Here is a 23,925-nt window from a genome sequence, read left to right as displayed (position 1 = left end):
CTCTCCAGCAAAACTTTAATTGTGGAGCCTTAATTAGAGAAAAAAAATCAAAATATTCTTTCATATTATGTTTTTAAAAATTTTAATTGTGTTTTTATTGTTTCCATTTTATTTTAAAAGAGATGAAAGCTGCAATTTGCCAAATTATTGTACATATTTCTTTGCCATGCAATTGCCCTAGCAAGTTAACCTAAAACAATTTTCTAAAATGTATTTTTAATGAGAAAATTAGATTCCTGAAATTTGTCCTAAACACAGTTTTTTTCAGACCTCTTATAGGGCTCTGGAGTTTCCATACCTCAGTGCCAAGAGCAGGGCAAAGGAATTAGGCTCAGTTTAGTAATTACCTCATGTTAGTCTAGTTCAGAGTTGTCTTTCTCTTAATGGCTTAGGAGTTTCATTCAAATGCTTTGAGTCTAGTAACAAAAGTTCTAGTGGGGAGGATAGGTGCACGCCTATTAATACTTAGCCTACTAAAGTGGATATAACCATAGCTTACATTGAGTAAATTCTTACCATGGATTGTGAATAAGGGCAAGCCAGTGTGGCAAAGAGCATGAGAAAATAGGAGAACTAAAATAATCCTGGGAGTGTCCTTCCTTTCTCTAAACTGGGTCCTATGATTTTAGTGGACATTTGTTTTGGCCCCTTCTCATGGCTGGCTGGAGGAAAAATCTCTGAAATCTCACTGTGCTTCCAGAATACTGTCTCATACATAGCTAGGCTTCACAGTGGAGAATGTACATTAGGGCACAGTTTCACAAATTATTGGTGGTAAAGGACCAGTGTGTGTCTCCCCTCGCCCTACTCTCCTAACACACCCCTGTCCTCCTATGGACTAATGTCCTATGTCCACTATGGACTAATGCTTATGTAAAACACAGTACAGATGAAGCACTGGGAGAACAACAGGCAAAACATTTAAAATATAAGCTTTGGTTTCTTGTCATTGGATTCAATTACTCTGACAAATTGCAATAAACATTTCTAACCATCCTCAATATCTATGCTTATCTTGTTGCAGATAGCACTAAAAATATAGGAAGAGGTAGGAGCTGAGAGAGCAGAGTTGCTACTGCACACATTTTTCAACAGCACTGACTGAGACTAGAGCAATGCTATTCATTGATTCCCAGCAATTATTTCCAGAGGTGTTCTTATAAGATGAATGTTGGGACTTCTGTTGAGGACAACGAGACACTAACCATCTATTTTTCCTGTCTGGATGCCATCTTGAGACCAACAGAGGTAACCTGATAATGTGTCAACACTGAGAAGGCAACACCAAGGAGTGGTGAGTCAGAAGCTGTGTGGGGAAATATTAACCAATCATTTTTTTTTTCTTATGTCAGAATTCACCTAGTTTTCCAACATCTGAAGACAGGGTCCTATGTGATAAAAAGATTGATTTGCATATTCTCTCATGATTGTTCAGCTAGCTTCTTTTGCCACTATCTTCCCAAAGCAGACATCTGGATCTGCTATTCTTTAGGTTTTGAAAAGCTTGGTTTCCCACTGCCCTAAGTCCAACACAAGTTTACTTTTGAGGCAGGGAGGAAGTGCCAGAGATGGAAACAATGCCTCTTACATGTGAAGCATGTGCTTTTCCTGTTATCTGTCCCTATCCTGATCCCTGTTCACTTTCACTGTCAGTGTTTTGAGCTTAACCAGCTTCTAAACTGGTCATTAAACTCTTATTTCCAGTGGTAGTTTGGTCTTTGTTCCATGAACCCTCATAATGTGAGCTTCCTCTTGATTTCCTCCTAAGCAGAAGTTCACAGCAGTAAATAGAAATTTACCCTATTGGGCAGTAACCTGACTTCTTGGATGGACAATTTTAAAGATGCCTTTATTAAAGCAAGAAAGTCAGTCAGATCGTTACTCACTTCATACCTCAAGGAAAAACAGCTGCTTTGCCACTCATACTTGCTTATACAGCTTTTTTCTGACAAATGTGAAGAACTGTAACCTCTTGATTATACTCAACTCATTTATTCCAAAAATGCATATTGTACCCTGCATGTTGACTGCCCTTAACAATTTTTTTTAAAATATTTTTATTATCTTTTTATGTATTTATGGGACAGAGACAGCTAAAAATTGAGAGGTAATGGGGTGATAGAGAGGGAGAGAGACAGAAAGACACCTGGAACACTGTTTCACCATTTGCAAAGCTTTGCCCCTGCAGGTGGGGGCCAGAGGCCCTTGCACATTGTAATGTGTGCACTCAACCAGGTGTGCCACCACCAGGCCCTGGCCTCGACAATTTATAGTGCATATTTCTTTCACTGTTTCTTTTTTCTTAAAGCAATGAAATATAATAATAACAACAGATTATGTAATAACAGATTACAAAAATTACAATATTATCCAGTCTCAGACACATTTCTGCTATTCTTTATCCATTTTCCACCTCCTGGACTCTGCTACTCTTTAGAACCTACTAAGTTAACCTGTACCCTACTCTTCTTATTACCCATGACAAATGATGATCATTGATACAAGAGACCAAAACAAACAAAAGTAACCTGCTAGCAACATGCCCTGTTAGCAATACACACAACGTCAACACTGCAAACCAAGTGGGTTAGGCCAGTGGTTCTATGTTTTTGCTGGACAGTATGGCCTTTAAGCTAAAAAAAAAAAAAAAAAGCTATTTTGACCATAACTTAATGTAATAGAAGGCAAATGTAGTTTTTATCATTGTTAAAAATAAAGAAGTCACTTTTTAAAATTAGTGATTTAATACTGGTTTACAAGATTATAAAGTTTCAGAGGAATAATTCCAAACCACACCCAGCAACAAAGTTCTGTGTGCAACCATCCCACCACCACCACCACCATATCACCACCACCATCACCACCACCATCACCATCACCATCATAGTTTTCATAAAATTTTAGAGACACTGTGTAGTTTAGTTCCTTCTTTTTTCCTCTTCTTTTTCTTCTTCTTCTTCTTCTTCTTCTTCTCCTCCTCCTCCTCCTCCTCCTCCTCCTCCTCTTCTTTCTTCACAATTTCATTCATTTCAACTCTATATACCACATATGAGTGAAACCATCTGGTAGTTGTCTTTCACCTCCTTACTAAAGAAGTCACAGTTTTCTATTGTTTGAAATATAAATGTTGAAAAGGTAGGAGATTTACTACTCAGGATTTCAGGGTTTGACTACTTACTTGTTAAGTGATCTAAGGAAGCCAATGGTCTCTGAGCTTTAGTCTTACTCATTGTTAAAAGGAGAACAGTAGTATCTGCCTTGCTTAATATCACAGGACGGTTTTGAAAATCCACTGAAAACCGAGTGCTTTGTAAATCAAGTATATTTATTATTTAGCACCAATGGCAGTATAGAAAGAATAGATGCTATGAGTCTTTCCTACTAGTATCAGGTAGCTCCTTTTTGGTGAAACAAAAACAGACAAAAAAAGTTGTCTCCTTAGAGTCTTATTTCTTTAAATGTTGAAAAAATTTCTACCAGGTACTGAAAGAGAATATCATTGTCATGCATGGAAAAGCCTTTCTATTGAAACATCTTCAATTTTTTAACTCAAGGCATACATATGCATGGTAAAGATATTAAACAAACAACATGTGCCTCTTTTGAAGAGAAAAGCTTTTCTTTTTTTTTTAATTTATTTTTCTTTTTTTTAATTTATTCCCTTTTGTTGCCCTTGTTGTTTTATTGTTGTAGTTATTATTGATGTCGTTGTTGTTGGATAGGACAGAGAGAAATGGAGAGAGGAGGGGAAGACAGAGAGGGGGAGAGAAAGACAGACACCTGCAGACCTGCTTCACCGCCTGTGAAGGGACCTGCCTGCAGGTGGGGAGCCGGGGGCTCGAACCGGGATCCTGATGCCGGTCCTTGAGCTTAGCGCCACCTGCACTTAACCTGCTGCGCTACAGACTGACTCCCGAAAAGCTTTTCTTTGACTATCTTTCCAAAAAAAAAAAATCATTCACCTGTATAAAAAAAAAATTGGAGAAGGCAGACATGTAGGAATGTCTGAGAATATGGCATATTTAAGCACTCATGGTCTTCAGTATTGATCCCTTCTCTGATCAGTTTCAGAGATGGCTTAGTTATTCACAAATGCTGGGGTTTGGGGTGGGGGTGGGAGACAGTGGAAGGGCTCATGAGCAGTGTGTAACATGATGGGTAGAGAACTTTTTCCCAGGGGCTGGAGAGATAGCATAATGGTTCTGCAAAAGACTTTTATGCTTGAGGCTCTGAGAACTTTACCCTAAAACTGAACTATGAGGTCCTTAAAGAAGTCCATGGTCTATAGATAAATGTGTCTCCTAGTTTCTACAGTAAATATTCATTAACTGAAAATTTGGTTGAGGTTGCATATCACAGGGATAGGTCTCCTGGAAGATTTTTATCCTTGAGGCAGGTTACCTGTTCTTGAATAATTGAAAGGAGACTCTGACTGACCTGAAGACTGTCTTATTTCACAGGAGATCAAGTAACAGTAGAGGCTATGGTGTCAAATAAAGGGTACCACAGTTTAAGAAAGACATGAGATATTAGTAGACAGTTCATAGGACAGCTGCCATGAAGATAAAAGATAAAGAAGGGGTAGGGTAGGGAAGTACTGGGGCTATTTAAACCTGAGTCTGAAAAAAAACTTGACAGGTTTTGGAACATAGGTGGTTTCTTAGAGCACAGATTTTCTTTCCAATCTTTTTTGGTGGCAAGGAAGGGTCTGCTCTGAACCTTTTTTTTTTTTTTAATTTTTTAATTTACTTATTTATTCAATTGTGTTGTTATTGTTTCTTTTTATTGTTGTAGTTACTACTGTTGATGTCATTGTTGGATAGGACAGAGAGAAATGGAGAGAGATGGGAAGACAGAAAGGAAGAGAGAAAGATAAGACACCTGCAGACTTGCTTCACTGCTTGTGAAGCGATTCCCCTGCAGGTGGGGAAGCCAGAGGCTCAAGCCAGGATCCTAAGCTGGTCTTTGAGCTTTGCACCACTTGTGCTTAACCTGCTGCACTACTGCCTGATTTACTGCTCTGAATCTTTAACAATCGTAGGTCCTACCTATCCTTCCATCTGTAGGGACTTTAGGGGATCAGTAGTCTAGCATACTGCAAACAATTGTAGAATCCAGCTTGATTGTTTATAATTCTGTCCTAGTTATTGCTCAAGTTAAGAAATAAAATTACTGGAGAAAATGTAGATTTTCCTTTCCATTTCCTAACCCTCTAAAAAGGTTTTGTTCAGGTCAGAAATGATAGGAAGTATGTGGGGGAACGCAGACATTGATGCACCATGAAAGAACACATTTTCTATGCACACAGGTGTGCCTGGGGGAAAGAAATTGCTGCACAGGAAATGGAAGTGGTACCACGTGTGGGTGTAACGTAGAAAGGAAGTGAAGGCTAGGCTTGGGTGTTCCCCTACGCCTACACTGAACTTCTCTGTTCCAGACTCTTGGAAACAGAGTTGGCAGTCAGCTGAGGTAAAGAACAAACACCTCATCACAGACCCCTGCAAGCGTCAACCCGGCTTTGACCTAGCACGTTATGATTGGGCCCTCCTCAATCGGTATCGAACAGGCCATGGCCGGTGCGCTGCTATGTTCCATCGCTGGGGAGCCAGAGACAACCCGAACTGCCCCTGCGGCTACAGACAGACTATGACCCACATAGTCAACGACTGTCACCTCTCCAGATTCAAAGGAGGTCTCGAAACTTTACATCAGGCTCAACCTGACGCTGTTAACTGGCTACGGAAGAAGGGCAAACGCTAGAAGAAGAAGAAGCTAGACTTATGGGCTGGCTGGCTCTCTGCCTAGGTAAGCCTGCATCATGTGAATAAGGGCTCTCAGGATCTCTCTCTCTCTCTCTCCATATGTACTCCAACATGTGAGTATTCTCAGTTTTCCTGAATAAAGTTTAAAATTCCTGAAAATCACTCTTTCTCCTCAATTCTTTGTTGGAATTATGTGTGATGAAACTTTAAACATGTGGGGAATGGTCTCAGCCCAAATCCCCGCCCTCCATACAGTTTCCCTTTGCATTCCTAACAGATTTGAGAAATTTTGCCCTCCTGCTCTTGCATTAGTCAATTCTAAACCAATCCTGCCAGTCTTAAAGTCCTGTTGTCACTGTGATTGACTTCAGTTTTAGGTTAGCTATAGGAGCTATCAACACTGTTTGAGCCCGTGGGAATGTTTATGTGACCTCCCACCTCCATTAAAAAAAAAAAATTAATGAGAGAGAGAGAGAACAGAGAGAAAGATACAGAGAGAGCCCAGATACAGAACACTGTTCAGCTCTGTTTTATGATGGTGCTGGAAACCTAGAACCTCAGGCCTGAAAGTCTTTTTAAAATTTTTTTAAAAATATTTATTTTCTCTTTTGTCCCCTTGTTGTTTTTACTGTTGTTGTAGTTATTATTGTTGTTTTTATTGATGTCGTCGTTGTTAGATAGGACAGAGAGAAATGTAAAAAGAAGGGGAAGACAGAGAGGGGAAGAGAAAGACACCTGCTTCAGACCTGCTTCACTGCATGTGAAGCTATTCCCCTGCAGGTGGGGAGCCAGGGGCTTGAACCAGGATCCTTATGCTGCTCCTTGCAAAGGCTTTTTTTTTTTTTTTAAATCATCTTTATTTATTTATAAGATAGACAGCCAGAAATTGAGAGGGGAGGGGGTGATAGAGAGAGAGGGAGACGGAGAGACATCTGTAGCACTGCTTCACCACTCATGAAGCTTTTCCCCCTGCAAGTGGGGAGTGGGGGCTTGAACCTGGGTCTTTGTGCACTGTAACATGTGCTCAATCAGGTGTGCCACCACTTGGGCCCCTGAAAATCTTTTGTATAACCATTATGCTGTCTCTACCCCTCCCCCAATTTTTTTTTTATTTTTTTATATATATATTTATTTTATTTATTTATTCTCTTTTGTTGCCCTTGTTGTTGTTTTTTTTATTGTTGTAGTCGTTGTTGGATAGGACAGAGAGAAATGGAGAGAGGAGGGGAAGACAGAGAGGAGGAGAGAAAGACAGACACCTACAGACCTGCTTCACCGCCTGTGAAGCGACTCCCCTGCAGGTGGGGAGCCGGGGGCTCGAACCGGGATCCTTAAGCCAGTTCTTGTGCTTTGCGCCACCTGCGCTTAACCCACTGCGCTACAGCCCGACTCCCTCCCCTCCCCCAATTTTAACTTCTAAATTTTTAGTTAGAAAACAAAATTCATAACTTCAAATTTACAAACTTGTTTCTACTAAGTGGGTCATGATCAAGTAATATCCTATCTATTGGGTCCTTATGATAGTGAAAGACATTTACTTTAGGTATTGAAAGCTACACATAATACTCCAGGTCAAACCAGCACAACCATATTCATAATATCACTTGAGAACACTGAGGAAAACATGAGGGTCTGTTCATGGAGACTGCCATCCAACCTCTGAGTACCCCCCTATCCAACTATGAAGAATAGTTTATCTGAAGAAATACAGTCTGATCAGTAATGAGAGGATGGGGCTAAAAACCTTAAAACCCAAAGCTGCCTGACCTCCAGCTTTTTTATTCTTCTCTCCTATGTGGGAATGCTCTCCTCTCACCTTCTTTTTTGGTGTGTGTATCTCTGTGTGTACTATCTCCTAAATAAAATTACTCTGAATTCTTCTCTCTTTATCTGAGCTCTACTTAGCTCTGGTTTAGAGGGTGGGGGTGAGATTGAACCAGTGACTTTGGAGAACAGTCCTTTCGCATAATCATTACTCTTCTCTTCCCTCTCCACAGCCCTGCCCCAACACCCTTAATTCTTTTCTTCTACGTTTATTTATTTATTTATTTATTTATTTATTTATTTATTTATTGCCTTCAGGGTTATTGTTGGGTCTCGGTGCTGGCACTACGAATCCACTGTTCCTGGCAGCATTTTCTTTTCCTTTTCCATTTTATGTTGGATAGAACAGAAAAATTGAGAGGGGAGGGGGGGATAGAGAGGGAGAGAGAAAGATACCACACCAGGACTCAAACAGGGATCTTTGTGTGGGTCCTTACGCTTAGTACTATGTGCGCTTAACTCCATGTGCCACTACCTGACCCCCCCCCCCCCCAATAAGTTTTCTTAACACTCTCATGGTTCCTCTAATCACTGGTCATTCTTGTGTTAGGTTAAATATCTTCTAAGAAGTGAGGAAGAATCTGGAAGGACCAAAGTGGATGATGAGTTATAATTTCATTTTATTTGGTTAGCCAGCAAGGAGCAATACAAAAGGGAGATTCATTGGAACTGAGGAAATAGTTTAGCAGTCAACCACATATTTAAACTAAATATGAGGTCTTGGATTCTATCCCCAGTATAAGCTCCCACCCCCTCAAAAGGGAAGGTTATTAGCAAAAGAAAAGTTTTTTTTTTTTTTTTTTTCCCTGGAAAAGCTAGCATCCACCATGGGAGGGCTGGAGTAGAGAGTTTTATGTATATTACCTCCTTGATGCTGATTAGGGAACTCCAGGTTCACTGGTTTAAGATTATACTTTAGGGAAACTCAGAAACTGCAATTATATTAAGTATTAAATCTGGATGGGGGTCCAGTAGTAAGAACTCCGTTTTGGGGATCTGTTCTATTTTTTAATAAACTCTGATCTCAATACAATAGTGCAACTAGGGCCCCAAAAGAAAGGGCTGCGTGTTATAATCTCCCCCTCCTTCCTCAAAGCCCCTCTGCATGTTATAATCTTGGAAGGCCAGATGTCCCGAGGGTGACAAATTGGGGTAGGTAAAAGGTGACCCTTTGAACTGTTTTTAAAGGAACTGTTAATATGCTAAAACTGAATCTAGAAAACAAAAGGACAAGGATTAGCAATTCACACCTCCCGCCTTACCCTGCTCTTGCTTGTTTAGGTCCTTCCGGATAATATAAGTAGATAAGCTTTGTTTTAGGAAATTCACTGAAAAACCCATCTTGACTCACTAGGCAGGAAAGTTTGCTAACCTCAGGCCCCCATTCTATTTTCCCTTGAACTCATCTCCCGGGTTTTTCCTTTTACCTAGATAAATGGACAAGGAAGCAGAGAGATATTTCAACAGGGTTGCCTGCCTGCATTGGGTTCAAACTGCAATGGCTGTCTTTCCATTCCAGAAAGCTGCTGACTTATTTGACTTTCTACAGTTTAGGGTAGTGGTTGCTTTACTAATATTAGAAGCAGCTTTGGGAGATAATTAGGTTATGAGGGTGAAGCCCCTATGAAAGGGATTTATGGTTTCAAAAGAGACTTCAGAAGGGGCCTGGCAGTAGCAAACCTGGCTAAGTGCACATAGTGCGAAGCTCCAGGACTGACCCGCACAAGCATTCTGGTTCTAGTTCCTGGCTCCCTATCTGCAAGGGGGTTGTTTGGCAAGTGATGAAGCAGGTCCGCAGGTGTCTCTTTCTCTCCCCTTCTCTGTTCTATCCAGCAACAACAATGGAAAAAATAAATCAATAAAAAGGCCATCAAGAGCAGTGGATTCCTAGTGCAGGCACTGAGCCCCAGTGATAAACTTGGAGGGGGGTGGGGCAAGAGACCTCAGAGGTTTCTAGTATCTACTTACTACCTGAGGTTACAAGGCAAAACAGCTATCTATAAATGAGAAAGTAAGCAACAGATGCTGAATCTAGGTGCATTGATTTTGAACTGCCTACCCAACCTTTCAAACTATGGAAAATAAATGTTTGTTGTCAGTCACCCAATGAATATTTTTATTGTAGCGTAACACACAGAGATAGGTATATATAGTACAACATTTAGGGAATACATATAGTCGGCAAAGACTACCTTTATATTAGAGTAGGGTTAAAAAAAATGAAAAGGTTGAAATAAAGGAGAAAATGACTTTATTTTTTAATTTGAAAATATTGTTTTCAGGCTGGGGGTTATGGATCGACCTGATAACATCCATGTCCAACAGAGAAGCAATTAAAGAAGCCAAAACTTCTACCTTCTGCACCCAAGAAACAATTTTGATCCATACTCCCATTGTGGGGGAAGTAATAAGAGGAAGAGGATAGCAGAGGGTTCTGAACTCCAGCTCCATCAGGACTTGGAGAGAGGAGGAAAAAGGGAGGGACATTTAGATGTAGCAGTAGGGTTATGTGTGGCACAGAGAAGAGAGGACTGGACCTGGAAGGAACAGGGGACAATTATGTACGAATCTAGACAAACTGTTGTAGAGATGATAGGTAGCCCATGTCTGCAACCTTGGGAGAACTGTGGTGGCTTGCAATGGAGGGACTGGGGATTCAGAACTCTGGTGGTGGGAACCGTGTGGAATTATAGCCCTGTTGGCATGTAACTTTGTAAATCAGTATTAAATCACTAATAAAAATTTTGAAAAATACTGTTATCTAAAAGGGGTATGCATTCACAGCATATCCTGGAAGTCTTTGTGCTTCATCAACTTCAGGGAAGTTCTATACTTACCCCAAGATCATTTGAAGATTAATTATTTACACTTATTTTATACATATTTTAGTTTTGTGAATGTTCAGTAATGAATTATTCATTTGAACTGAGTTAGAATGACTAATTAAAGATAGTAAAGGCTGACTGAAACAAAACAAAAAAACCCCTGAAATTTACTATTCAACATTCATAAAAGATTAAAAACAAATTAAGGTTTGCTATCTGGGTTTGTGTGAGGTCAAATCACCCTACAAGAAGTATTGGAGCACATACATAATCCTAGCCTAAATGTCTGCACAAAAGCAGACAAGACATTGGTGAGACCCCGATCGAGGTCTTCAAACAGTAAAGGAAGACTCAGGTAATACCTTGGTTGTAGATAGAACAAGAACTTTCATTTGGGCAAATAGGTGGTGAAAGGTTGGAGATAGTAAACAGGAAGGCAAAGCAGAGGTCCCTAGAGGGCCCAAGTGAAGTGGAGAATTAATTCATGGAGCAGGCATGTGGGGCACACCTTCCTCATGATCCCTTCTCCACCTTCAGGAACCTTTTGTGACATCAGTCCTTTGTGATGCTGGCCTGGAACTATGTAACCCCCTGCCTGCACAATCAGAGTCTCAGGCCAAGTGTTTGATTCAAACCATGGAATTCAGAAACTGGAATGTTCTCTCATTTCTGAATAGCCATTCTGAATCCTGGTTGAGCTCCAGCTCAGTATTCTTCAATGTGAACCCCAACCTCATTCACTTGTGTGGGCTGGGGTTGCTTCTTTTGCTCCTCTGCTGCCTACTGGGGGTACCATCTTTATTCAACTTTTGGAAAACCAGGAAAAAGGTAAGGAAACAGGGCAAACTTAAGAGAAATTTGATTATTATTTGTATCTTTATCACCACATTGAAAAATAAGTTTGGTTGGCTCACAGAAACAATTTAGCAGGTGTGAGTAGAAAATGCATCATTCTTCTAAGGAATAAGGCCAGGTGGGGGTGAAGTCAAGGGACAGTGAGGGATCCAGTAAGGCTGTTTCCATTTGATGTTTTCCAGTAATTTGGGTATGGTGGAGGCTTCCAGGATAAAATCTAAAAAGCAATTATGTTGTTCTGGATTAGGTTATTTAAAATTCAGGATTTCTGTATAAAAAGAGATCCCTAACCACTTCCATGTTTATGTTTTGTTTTTTCCCCAGGGCACTGCTTAGCTCTGGTTTATGACAGTGCTGAAGATTGAACCTGGGGTCTTTGGTGCCTCACACATGAAGGCTTTTTTTTGCATAACTACTATGCTATATCTCCAGTGCCCCCCACCTTCCACCCCCCCCATGTCAGGTGCCTCTCCATGAAGACTTCCTTCATGTCGGGATGATCAGGAGAGCAGTACTGACCTTGAGTTTTCTCAGAGGAGAAGGAGCATGAGCCATCTGAGGGAACACACATGACAGCTTGTATTTACTCCCTAAGAAAGGGACTACTGATTTATCATATCAGTTGTGGCCTCACAGACAAGTCTTTGTTTTTTAAAGAAAATATATTCTCACCTTCAAAAATAGAGGGAAGGAGCCCCAAATTGTATTAAAGTCATATTATTCCAGGAAACTGAGTTTCCTAGGGAGTGAGCATGGAGTCTTTTATTTATTTTTTTCATTTATTTCTTTTTGTTCCCAGTGTCAGTTCAGAGCCAAGAGGAGAAGGAAAGGTGGGACAAGCAAAGGTAGGGTTTGTCCTTTCCCACCTGCAATCTCCCAAGGTGACCCTGTGTCTCCTTTTCATGATGTCTAGAACCATGAGGAGCTCACATGTTAGACACAGTTCCATTCAGTAAATAGAGCCCCTAAAGAAGAGGTCGATGGGAAGGCTATCAGCCTGACACACTTCTCAGACTCCCTGCTTAGCTCATCCTGGGTGTGAAGCAGTGAAGGAGCTGGGAAATGGGTGTTGCCACTTACATGGCCAAAGGAGATAGGAGAACAGATTTGTTGGAGAGTGGGCCTACTGTCCAGGAAGTCCAGGCCATTGTTCCCATGAAAGTCTGAGTGGGTAGACACCAGGCTTTCCCCACTCTGGGTCAAAAAATGGCAGGTCCCCCCTGACCACATGAACTAGTGACAGATGGCTTCTCCAGATGGGGGCTACCTTACTACACACTCCTCTCCTCTCCCCTTAAAACAAAGACCATGCAGTGTTGTACATTGTGTATGGCCAAACTTGAAAACCACCGCAAATGTCCTGTTACTCAGCTGTCCCTCTTCCCTCCTGTCCTAAAGTGCCTGTAATTTACCCCCAGGGAAACAGGCATTGTGAAGCTCATGATCAAACTTTGTGTGGTAACTTTCTACTTGATCAAATAGTTTGTAGGTCAAAATGTGACTATGCATTGTGTTTGGGTTAATGATTACTTCAACCTTCTCTCTGAGTTATGGGTATATCTGCTTGCTTTTATTCCCCCAATAAGTGAGATGACCCACTGAGGCTTTCCAAGAGCTGGATGCCTTGTCTCTCCACACACTTTGCCCTCATCACGCAGAACCACCCTAGGGCTCCCGGGGGCAGCTCTGACCCTTTGCCACTGCTGGCCAGGAGGGCAGGGGTCATGGAGTGAGTCTGCAAGAATTCTGTCTTTGAATTTATGAATTTCAGATTCTTCTTAGAGGTAACAGTTGGTCTCTGATTCACATGGTGAACTTGAATATAAGCTAATATGAGATATTTTATAAAGCAACATACATACTGAACTATCTCAATAGTATCACTGACTACTTGACCTCACCTAATGATGCACACAGTGTCTCACACCCCAGTATTCTCCTGTAAAAGGGCCCCATGTGTGCTTCTACCTTCACAACATGTAACCTATTCTCCTGGTTTTCCAGGTTGGAGCAATTACCAGAGGGACATAGAGGAGGAAAGGAAGTTGATTTCCATTCTCAAAAGGTGACCAGTCTTCCTCATGCCCTGGGGTCGTGCAATTCCAAGGGTAGTTATGGGAGGGGGTGAGGAAGCCAAGGAAACAGGCATGTGAATGAAGACCAAGAGTGAGCTAGTGGGGTAGACTGTGGTGTCATGGGTGTGGGCAGTGTGGGGGGGCAGCACGCTTTAGGTAGTCCCCTCTCACCCCCCAGGCTAAAGGGTCCTCTTTTTCTTGTTCTGTTCCTGGCTGCATCTTTATACTTCCTGTCTTCCACAGCCCCCCTGGTCGAAAACATGACAGCATCCGTTTCCGTCGACTCTTATGTCCAGACCCCTCTTGTGAGGTGTGTAACACCGCAACCTCTGAGATCAGTCAGCTGCTGTTCCCAGAGGTCCTGGAAGATGCTTCTCTCTTTGTGTCCCCTTTGGCCTCCACAGCTCTGGTGGCAGATTCATCACCCACTCTGTCACCTGCCTCCTCAGTAGCCCCTGCAGGAGACCTGATACCATCTTCCCTGCTTGTGTCTTCCCCACCACCCCTCTCCATTCCCTCACCTAACCCAGTGACCCCTCTGGATGAATTTCTTGCACCCTCACCACTGGGCTACTCTCTCCCTCCAGAACCTTTCCCTCTCCTGGATTCCCAATTCCCAGTGACCCTTTCCTCACCCAAATCCCCTCCCTTTCCCCCTCCTCTACCACATTGCATGCAGAGAGTAGATCCTGCTCTCCAGACAGGGCTCCCTGTGCCACTCAAAACCATGTACACAGTGGATCCCATCATGTTCCCAGACATTGGCCCCTTATCAGACTTGGCTCAGACGGTGAACCTGGCTGGTTCATATGCTTGTCAGCAAGCACCACCCACCCTGCCTGTGTTACCAGCACCAGACTGCACCTTAACTGTCACTCAGTCTCAGTCAGTTTCCATCCTACTGAAACCTGTGCAGGAGAAGCCATCTGCAAACAGTGCTGGTGGGCTGTGTGCATATGTCCCAGCAATGACAGGCATTGACCATTCAAGCCTGTCAATTTCACAGTTCTCCTTGTGGCAGGCTCACGCTAAGAAGTTGTTTTGTTCCACCTTTCCACAAGGTGAATTCAACCAAGAATTTCTTGCACTTCGTTCTTCAGAGACATCTTTTGGGAGACACCCTGCTGCCAACCTCATTGAGCCAGGTAACCTCTCCTTTTCCAGTCCTGAGGTCTTGGCACTCCTAGAGCAACACATTCAAAATAAGATCAATTCCCTCATGTGGGAGGAAAAAGAAAAAGGGTGTTCTTTCCTGAAGCAACCTAGGCCAGAATACCAACTAAATCCTACAGGAAAAATGTCCCAGATGGTTGCCAGTAAGGCTGAATCAGTCTCCCTTTCTTTGCTGAAGAATGAAAGTAGACCAAAGGATCTGCAGATGCATGAGCAGTCCCTAAATCCTATGTCCTTCCATAACAATTTACTGCAAAAACCTATCCAGTTCTTCTGTGGCCTCCCATCTCTGCACAGTGAATCCTTGTCCACTGCTATCTATCCCTCTAGGGACCTTTCCTCAATCTGGATTTTCAATGGGATTTTCAATGCCTCCATAGACCAAGAGCCCCTAGTACCTCTGCATCCTTCCTCTTTATCCTTACCTGAGGTCCATTCTCCTATATCACGTCAAACCCCTCTGAAATCACAGCTAACACCTGTCCTCAAGGTTGAGCCCCAGGCCACTCTTCAACTTCCACTATCAAACATATCAACTGGTACTTTACCTCAGATGAGGATCTGTGGAGTATTTTTCCATAGACTCCAAGAAGAAGCAGAGCCCCTTTCCTCTTCTGATATTCAAAGTTTGGAGTGGCATGTGTTGCAGAAGAGACTGACTAGTTTATGGGGCTCATCTTCACTGGTCCAAAGATATGAAGAGAACTTTAGTCCTTTACCTCCCAAATCTCCTGCCCGCCAGGCCTCCCGAGTCCATATTTCAATCTCCATTCTTCCTGGAGAGTTTCCTCTTAGCAAAGAACTTCGAAAAAAACTAGAGCATCACCTTAAAAAGAGGCTCATCCAACACCGCTGGGGCCTACCCCACAGGATCTATGAATCTTTGTCTCTTATGATGCCTCCAAATGATTTTGTACAGACATCTGAGTCAGGGAACAAATCTAAATTCTCAGTGACCATGCAGAAGAGTCAGAGCAAACAAAATATAACTGCTGGGTCAAGTCCATCTGGAAGCTTTCATGAGATTTTCTCGAGTATGTCTGTATTAGAGGAAGATTTGGGGGAAACTCAGGGGCAGGTCTCAGAGAAAAGGCCAAACAAACATTCACTGAATGACCCAGAAAAGAGTTCAGATCTGGGTCTGGGGTCCAACTCTGAGGCAAATCCTAACAATTATATACTAAGTCATTCAAGCAAAAAACAAATAGCCTCAGAGGAGAGAGTGCCTCATAAACAATTTGAAAATTCCCTCAAAGCACATCTGAGTAAGAAATTTGAGGAAATCAATGAGGGTCAATTCCCAAATGTTGTGCACAGTTCATGGCACACCCTGCAACAGTCTGAGAAATCTAACACTAATGTAAATCAGGGCAACTTGTCTTCAATGGATTTCTCCCTCAAGGCCACTAAGCAACATCATATTCAAAAGTCTCATAGGAAGGCAAGTGGCCTTTGCCCCAAAGTCAGTAAATCTATACAAAGGTCATGCCATTCCAACCTCCTCTCAGCCAACATGATTCCTGAGGGGAACTACAAATCTGGGGATCTCAAGAACTTTAGAGGCCTTTCTCAGGAAGATAAAGTTGGAATAAAAAATGTAGGTTCTGTCTTTGATCATCATGTCCCTGCCACCTCACCTATAGGCAAAGAGGGACAGGGTGTCCTGAGACAATCACCCTTTGATAACAACCAGGAACTTGTAGAAGTCCAGAGAAGTAAGGGTGACAGACCTAGTCTTCTGCCTGTCAAACGCAACCTCATAGAAAGTCAGAGACAGAGTTTTCTACCCAACAGAAGCCCCCAAAAGCTGCCCTCATGGCAAGCTGCGGATAGACAGGAACCAAAGTTTCATAGCATCAGCTCCAGTGACAGATTAGAAATGCCAGAAAGAAAAGAGATAGCAAATAAAGAGCTTTTTTCCAATGCTGCAATATCCAGGGAGATATTTAGGGCCAAGGAGCTCGATGCTCTTCAATCAGAAGATAGTACCATCTTGATAGGGTACAGACCTGGAAGTTCTCAAACACTAAGTGCCAATGAGAGAAAAGCAGCAAGCACAAAGCGCCTGCCACCAAAAATATCAGTTCTCCCAGATAGTAATTCACCGGAGCTGAAAGAAAAATTGATTGATGAATTAAAGCTGGAGTTAAAGAGCAGGGAAAAACAGTTGGCCCAAGGCCAACCTGTGGACATGTCCTCTACTTCAGATAGCTTGACTCATGAGGACTCACTGACTCACGCCCAGGGTTTTTTCACAGGGGATGAGGAAACTTCCCAAGTGCTGCACGTCTATATGGAGGACAGTGGGTTCAGTATGGAGCAGGAGAAAGAGCCGTGGGTTCCTGAACATGTGTTGAGGTGCCAGGATAAGGACTTTCCCCCAGATGTAATGAGCACGAATTGTACTGGTCCCAAATCAGCAGCAGAGCTTGGTGGAGGGGATGCAGAACAGGCATCACCGCAACCTGGAAGCAGGTGTTTCCCTTCTAAGTACATACCACTCAAGGTGTATGAGAGCAAGAATTCTAAGCTCTCACCACGGAAGGGACAACATCCTCCTGAAAATCTTTTCAGACAAAAATTTAAAGATTTTTGGCAATGGATCTATCCTAGAACAAAGTACATGAAACAGAATTCCCAGGTGAAGGGCAGTTCCATATCATCTCCACAGAGCAGAGGCCCAATTAAAAGTAGAGCTGCCACTACCAGGAAGATTGACACCCAGAAATATATTAATGACACTGGAAAACCCCTAGACAAGAAAGTGGGGCACAGGCATGCAAACTATACCACCAGCCTTGAAAAGTCGTCTCTTCCACCAGGGAAGTCTGGGATCAAACAGAAGACAGAAGGGAAAGCTCAGAAAGTGTGCACTCATGGGTATTTTTTCAACCCCAAGGCTGTCTCCTCTATTGTCATAAATTGCAATTCTTGTTCCCAAGCACCAGTCATTGCTGGTCTGGCTAACCCTGCAAGTCAAGGTGTGAGAGGCACTGACAGACATCCCCAGAAAGCATTTAAAGATACTGTGGTGTGTCCAAGGCACAACCTTCACATGGTCCAAAGGAGGTCTCTGGCCCCTACAATCCCCCCCTGCAGGTGGCAGGCTGATCAGTGTTCTAAACTTAAAGGCTTTGCGCTGAGTGACATGTCATTTCAGAGAAATCAGTTATTTAAACAGAAAATGATCCTTCAGAAATTCCAGGGATGGCAAGTTCTCAACCAAAAGCAAATTCTCTATGGAGACTACTGATCAATAAACATTTCTTTCATACCAATTGAAGCATTTATTTAATATTAATGATCAATAAACATTTCTTTAATACCAGTGATGATATTTCTGTATACTTTATTTGAGAGTATGGGTTTTGGGTAAATCAGGGTTTGTGCTTAGGAAGGAAAAGGGGGTATTTTAACTCAGATAGATGCCTCCTTAGGCTTTGATTAGTCCTTTGAACATTTGTTGATAGCTATTATGAGCTTCCCCAAATTCCCTTTCCTCCCTGATGAAGTTTGAGAAGATGGGCTCTTATCTTCTGCCTCTTAGTCTTTCTGAATATGTACAACAGTCCAAGCCTACCACCCTTCATCTATACTTTAAAGACTTTAAGATAATGGTGGTTGGGCATGGGGTATAGGGAGTGATGGCTTACCAGGTAGAGCACAGTTACATGCAGACTCAGATTTGAACCTCTGACCACCAGATAAGGACACCTGCACAGGGGATGCTCCATGAGCTCCTCTTTCTTTGCATCTCGTCCTAAAAAAAAATGTCTACTATGAGTGGTGGAATTGTGTATGCACAGAGTCCCAGCAATAACCCAGTAGGGGGAAAACAAGTCCTCTTTAACTGAAGAGATTCAGGAAAAGCATATATTTTTATAAATAGTAGTGTAGAAGTAATTGTTATCTACTCATTAAAGATATAAAATGGGGAGTTGGGTGGTAGCACAGTGGGTTAAGCACATGTAGCGCAAAGCGCAAGGACCAGCGTAAGGATCCCAGTTCGAGCCCCCGGCTCCCCACCTGCAGGGGCGTCACTTCACAGGCAGTAAAGCAGGTCTGCAGGTGTCTACCTTTCTCTCCCCCTCTCTGTCTTCCCCTCCTCTCTCCATTTCTCTATGTCCTATCTATCTAACAAAGATGACATCAATAACAACAATAATAACTACAACAACAATAAAAAACAAGGGCAACAAAAGGGAAAATAAATAAATATAAAATATATATATTTTAAAAAAGATATAAAATGACCTATCTTTGTAAGAGGGGTCTGGAAGGAAGTGAACTCCACTTGCACATAGTAGCAATCAAAAAGGCTGTGAATTTTCGCAGAGCACATTCTAGGTAGTATTTCCAAATGGATTTAACAAATGCCAAGTGTTAACATGAAAAAGTAAAACCAAAAACACATGTTCACTCTCTCACTACCAGACTTGCATCATTATCTAAATCTCAAACTAGTATCTAAATCTCAGACTGGGCAAAGAATGCAGACTTCTGGAAACTGTAATAAGGACAGATGTCCATGATGGTTTATCAGCCAGTATTCCACTGTCTACATTCCTACATCTCATCTTCAGGTATTTTATTTCTAGTGTAGTTACTCTGCCACTTATCACAAAGGACATTTCTGGGACGTGGAAGAATACAGTTTGGCATGCTGCCCTGTGACTTCAACCCTTCCTTTCCAGCTATGCTTCTTCTGAACTTCAGCCCATCTATAGTCATACTCATACATTTACCACACTCTTATCTTCATTCCTTCCCTCTCCAAGGTGGACCTGCTAGTCTTTCAGGTAACCAACACTGTAAAAGTTTCACTAAGGAGCCTAGGGTATGGCTCAATGGGTAGCACACATGTCTTCGCAGTGTCTAGATTTGATTTCTGTTACCACATGAGAGTACCAAAGACAGCACTAACAGAACCAGGATGGTGAAAAAGTACAGTGGGATCTCTCCCTTTCTATCCTTTTTTCAAAAAGTACAGAATAATAAATGTGTGTGTGTGTGTGTGTGTGTGTCAGCTTAAGGATAGCATTTATGCATGAGTCCCTTGGAATCACTAATTCCATTTTTTCCTTCTCATATTGCAAAAACCTATCTGCCCTTTCTAAAATTGCCTGCCTTCAGGTAAAAAACTGTTAGCAAATTAACTTACAATAGAGTGTGCTTGTGCTGGGACAACAACAGAGGTGCATCTGGTTGAGTGCATGTATTACAATGTGCAAGGACCCGGGGTTCAAGCCCCCAGTCCCCACCTGCAGAAGAAAAGCTTCATGAGTGGCAAAACAGTTCTGCAGATGTCTTTCTGTCTCCATTTCCCCTCCCTTCCTAATTATTGTCTCTAGTCAATAAATAATATTAAAGAAGAATGTGGGTTTGGGTAGTGGCACACCTGGTTGAGTGCACATATTATAGGGTACAAGGACCCAGGTTCAAACCCTTGGTCCCCACTTGCAGAAGGGAAGTTCCACAAGTGGTGACACAGTGCTTCAGGTCTGTCTCCCCCTTTAGATTTCTCTGCCTCTATCCAAGTTAAAAAAATCACAAGCATTTAAGAATCTCTGCTGTGGACTTAAAAACTAAATAAATATCCTTGTGCCATAAGATGTTCAGACAGGACTACTTAGAAATAAGTGATTCCACAAACAATTGTCCCATGCTTATTAACATGTGAAAGAAATAGAGCGCCACCCCATTTTCCTTTGTCAGTCCTCCCTCTGGTGCTACTCAAAACTACTCAAAACTACTCACAGGCCAGTTTTACTTGCTCAGTAGATGTGCTTAGATCACTGTTCACAGAGAACAAAGAAGACATGCTATGTCAGATAACATTCCATCATGAAATACTTTCCTATTCTTTATATTATTTGAAAAACAGTTTATCCAGGCCAGGTGGTGGTGCACTTGGTTAAGTGCATACATTACAATGTGCAAGGACCTGGATTCAAGCCTCTGATCCCCACCTGCAGGGGGGAAAGCTTCACAAGCGGTGAAGCAGGGATGCAGATGTCGCTCTCTCTTCCTTTCTCTCCTTCCCTCTCAATTTCTGGCTGTCTCTATGCAATAAATAAAGATAATTAAAAAAATAAAAATACAGTTTTTCCCTTCCAAGCTCAAAGAATTATATTTGTTGGAATTTTTTTTTTTTTACTAAGAAACTAAATCTGGCATTGATAGGCTGATTGATCTTGGTCAAGTATCATTTTTTTGCTGTGGTTTTCACTTCTTCTTGCTGATTTTATCAGATAGAAAGAAAGACATGGGAGAGAGTCAAGAATTCCCTCATGTGTCATGTGAACCTGGGTCACATGTATGGAGTCCTGGTACTTTCTTAGGTTGCTACCATTTCACTACTCCACTAAGTAGTCTCCTGACCTTCTCCACTTCATAGGAAGCAGCCTATGTATATATAGCATCCTTTGAATTTCTATTGCAGAGATGCTTAAACAGAGATGATAGGTTAGAACAGAACAAAATAACTTCCCCATGTACTTCATGCCCATGTCCAGCTTTCACTACTACCTGGCATGTGTGCTTTATTCCATCTTTTGCACTGTGACCACAGTGCAATGACCTATTTAAAGATCTTGCCCTTCATTTTATGCGTGTGACCACGTCAAGCTCTTACATTTCTTTGATAGTTACACATGGAACACAGTTATCCAAGACAGATGCACATAGCATTGGTGACAAAACAAAAAGAAAAACAACAACCCTCCCCCCCCACACACACACATCTTTTTCCCCTCCAGGGTTATTGCTGGAGCTCTTTGTTGGCACTATGAATCCAGTGCTCCTGGTGGCCATTTTTTCCCCTTTATTACTTGCTAAGATGGAGAGAAATTGAGAGGGGAGAGGGTGGTAGAGAGGGAGAGAGAATAGACATCTGCAGATCTGCTTCTTTACTTGCATAGTGTCCCTGCTGCAGGTGGGGAGTGGGGGCTCAAACCCAAGTCCTTGCACTTAGTACTATGTGTGCTTAATCAGGTGCAGCACTGCCAAGTAACCCAAAACGGTTATTCTTCAGAGACTTCTGCAATCAGTTCAACTCTGAGGAGTCATCTGAGTGAAATATTTCTACAACCATGTACAAAGTAATCTTAGTGAATTCAATGCAGAATATTATTGTCACTTAATCAGTTACAATCACAAGAAAAAAAATATAGAATTATATATGTTGAGAAAGATTTGACATGTCTTAAAATATTCAGAACAACATTCTTTTCCTGATATTTAAAATGAGCTGTTGTGTTTTCCATTAAACACAATCTAGATCAAATACTTGTTTATCTCCTCTCCAAAATGGTAATAAAAGTTGAAATTTAGATGAAAATATGCCTAATGTCATTGCCAAAAAACTCAGAATAAAAATCAAAGCCACTATATGATTTCCTAAACATAGTGGTGGCTGGAATAGAACAATTCAGATAAAAACTGTTGTCAGAAGGTAGAAAAATTGGAAAGCTGCTTGAAGAAAAGAAAATATATAGTGCAACTGTTTTAGAAATGATGCAAAAAAAAAAAAAAAATCAAAAACAAACAAACAAAAAAACCAGAATGGTAGTTCCTCAGAATGTTATACTGAGCTACTATATGAACCAGAAATTCCACTTGTAGGTAAATACTCAAGGGAAATAAAAAAAATTAACTGAAACAGATGTCTACACAGAAACTTGTAAGCAAAGTTTATAGAATTACTATTCACATTAGTCAAAAGGAAACAGCCCAGGGGCCAGACGGTGGAAAACCTGGTTAAGCACACACATTACAGTGTGCAAGTTAAGCCACTGGTCCCCAACTGCAGAGGGAAAGCTTTGCAAGTGGTGAAGCAGGGCTGCAGGTGTCTCTGTCTCTTTCTCTATCTGGCCCTCCCTTCTTAATTTCTATCTGTCTCTATCCAGTAACAAATAAATACTCTTAAAAAATTATTTTGACATGTCTTTTTAAAATTTCTTTCTTGGGGAATTAATGTTTTACATTTGACAGTAAATACAATAGTTTGTACATGCAAATACTTTTTAAAGAAGGAAACGGCCCTAACATTCATCAATTGATGAATGGGTAAATGAAATAAGGTAAATGTATGTAATAAATGCAGCAATTTTGGCAAAAAGATTTTTTAGTACATATTACAACCTGAATTAACGTTGAAAACATCATAGTAGGAATTATCTCAGATGATTTCACTACTCATATGAAATATCCAAAATAATGAAATATATAAAGAGATATTGATGTAGTTATTTTTTGAGTTATGAAAATGTTTTAAGCCTGATTGTAGACACCAAAACAATTATTCATGTCTATAAAACTAAAATTATGGAATTATATACTTTAACTGAGTTAACTGTGTATGGTATGTGAAATATACTTTAATTTGTGAAAAGAAGGTAAGGATTTAAAGGCTTGAAGATAACAATTGGGAGATAATGTGACAAAACATGTCAGCATATTTTTAGAAGTTGGGAATCTGGTGGATAAGTGATAACTGATAAGCACAGCAAATGAAAGGCTAGCACTCCAATTAATACCACACAACTCCAGAAGATGAGTGACCTAGTGGCACCAGATTAAAAAAAATTAGGGGCTACATGCTAAAATTTTTGTTCTCAATTTTATTTATAATGTGCATTATTTTATTTTTAAATTTATGTATTTATTTTGGATAGAAGCAAATTGAGAAGAGACCAGAGGTCTCCTGCCTGGTACAGGACCTGATGCCACTATTATAAAGTTGATATTGTGGGAGTTGGGGGGTAGCACAGTGGTTTTAAACCCAGGTGGCGTGAAGTGCAAGGACCAGCTTAAGGATCCCAGTTCGAGCCCCTGGCTCCCCACCTGCAGAGGGGTCACTTCACAAGCCGTGAAGCAGGACTGCAGGTGTCTATCTTTCTCTCCCCCTCTCTGTCTTCCCCTCCTTGCTCCATTTCTCTCTGTCCTATCCAACAATGATGACACCAGTAACTACAACAACAATGAGAAAACAGCAAGGGCAACAAAAGGGAATGAATAAATGTAAAAAATCTTAAAAAAAATAAAGTTGATATTCTATATTCCTGAGGTATGGTCTGATAGAGGAAGGTGTAGGATTAAACTTCAGGATAACCATCAAAATGGTTCATTAGCAACTTATTTATATGAAAATAATTAAATGTGGAAAAGTACATAATTTGGGTGATAAGTAACCATATACTCTTTATCTAGATTAACTAACATTTGATCTATTTGTGACCTCCCTTCCCCCTCCTTTTTATTTATGAATATGCACACATATACACACATAGACATATATATGTATATACATAGGTGTAGATATGATGGCATATATCCCTAAATTTCATGAAGACATTTCATGCATTGTGTGGTTTCTCCTTAAATATTTAATTAACTTTATTAAGTATAAAT

General features: G+C 41.2%; 2 protein-coding genes across 2 annotated transcripts in view; both read left to right on the top strand.

Annotated features, from left to right (window-relative positions):
* Positions 1–1,164: 1,164 nt before the first annotated feature.
* Positions 1,165–17,767, top strand: LOC103107336 (spermatogenesis-associated protein 31D4-like). The gene is made up of 3 exons (XM_060199006.1): positions 1,165–1,248; positions 3,481–3,569; positions 13,585–17,767. The coding sequence occupies exons 1-3, from the start codon at positions 1,165–1,167 to the stop codon at positions 17,765–17,767; spliced, it is 4,356 nt and encodes a 1,451-aa protein (XP_060054989.1).
* LOC103107334 (spermatogenesis-associated protein 31D1-like) overlaps positions 11,056–23,925 on the top strand; it is a 176,055-nt gene continuing 163,185 nt past the window's right edge. The window contains exons 1-2 of the mRNA XM_060199005.1: positions 11,056–11,239; positions 12,066–12,111. The gene's annotated coding sequence lies outside the window, so the exon portion shown is untranslated. The remainder of the gene's footprint in view (positions 11,240–12,065; positions 12,112–23,925) is intronic.

The sequence above is a fragment of the Erinaceus europaeus genome, chromosome 10, assembly GCF_950295315.1.
Source record: "Erinaceus europaeus chromosome 10, mEriEur2.1, whole genome shotgun sequence".
Taxonomy (NCBI): domain Eukaryota; kingdom Metazoa; phylum Chordata; class Mammalia; order Eulipotyphla; family Erinaceidae; genus Erinaceus; species Erinaceus europaeus.
This window is presented reverse-complemented; position numbering and strand designations above follow the sequence as displayed.

Coding starts and splice junctions, on each gene's coding strand:
- LOC103107336 (XM_060199006.1), top strand. CDS start 1,165: ATGAATGTTGGGACTTCTGTTGAGGACAACGAGACACTAACCATCTAT. Junction 1,249..3,480: donor CCATCTTGAGACCAACAGAG/GTAACCTGATAA, acceptor AATTTCTACCAG/GTACTGAAAGAGAATATCAT. Junction 3,570..13,584: donor TCAAGGCATACATATGCATG/GTAAAGATATTA, acceptor TGTCTTCCACAG/CCCCCCTGGTCGAAAACATG.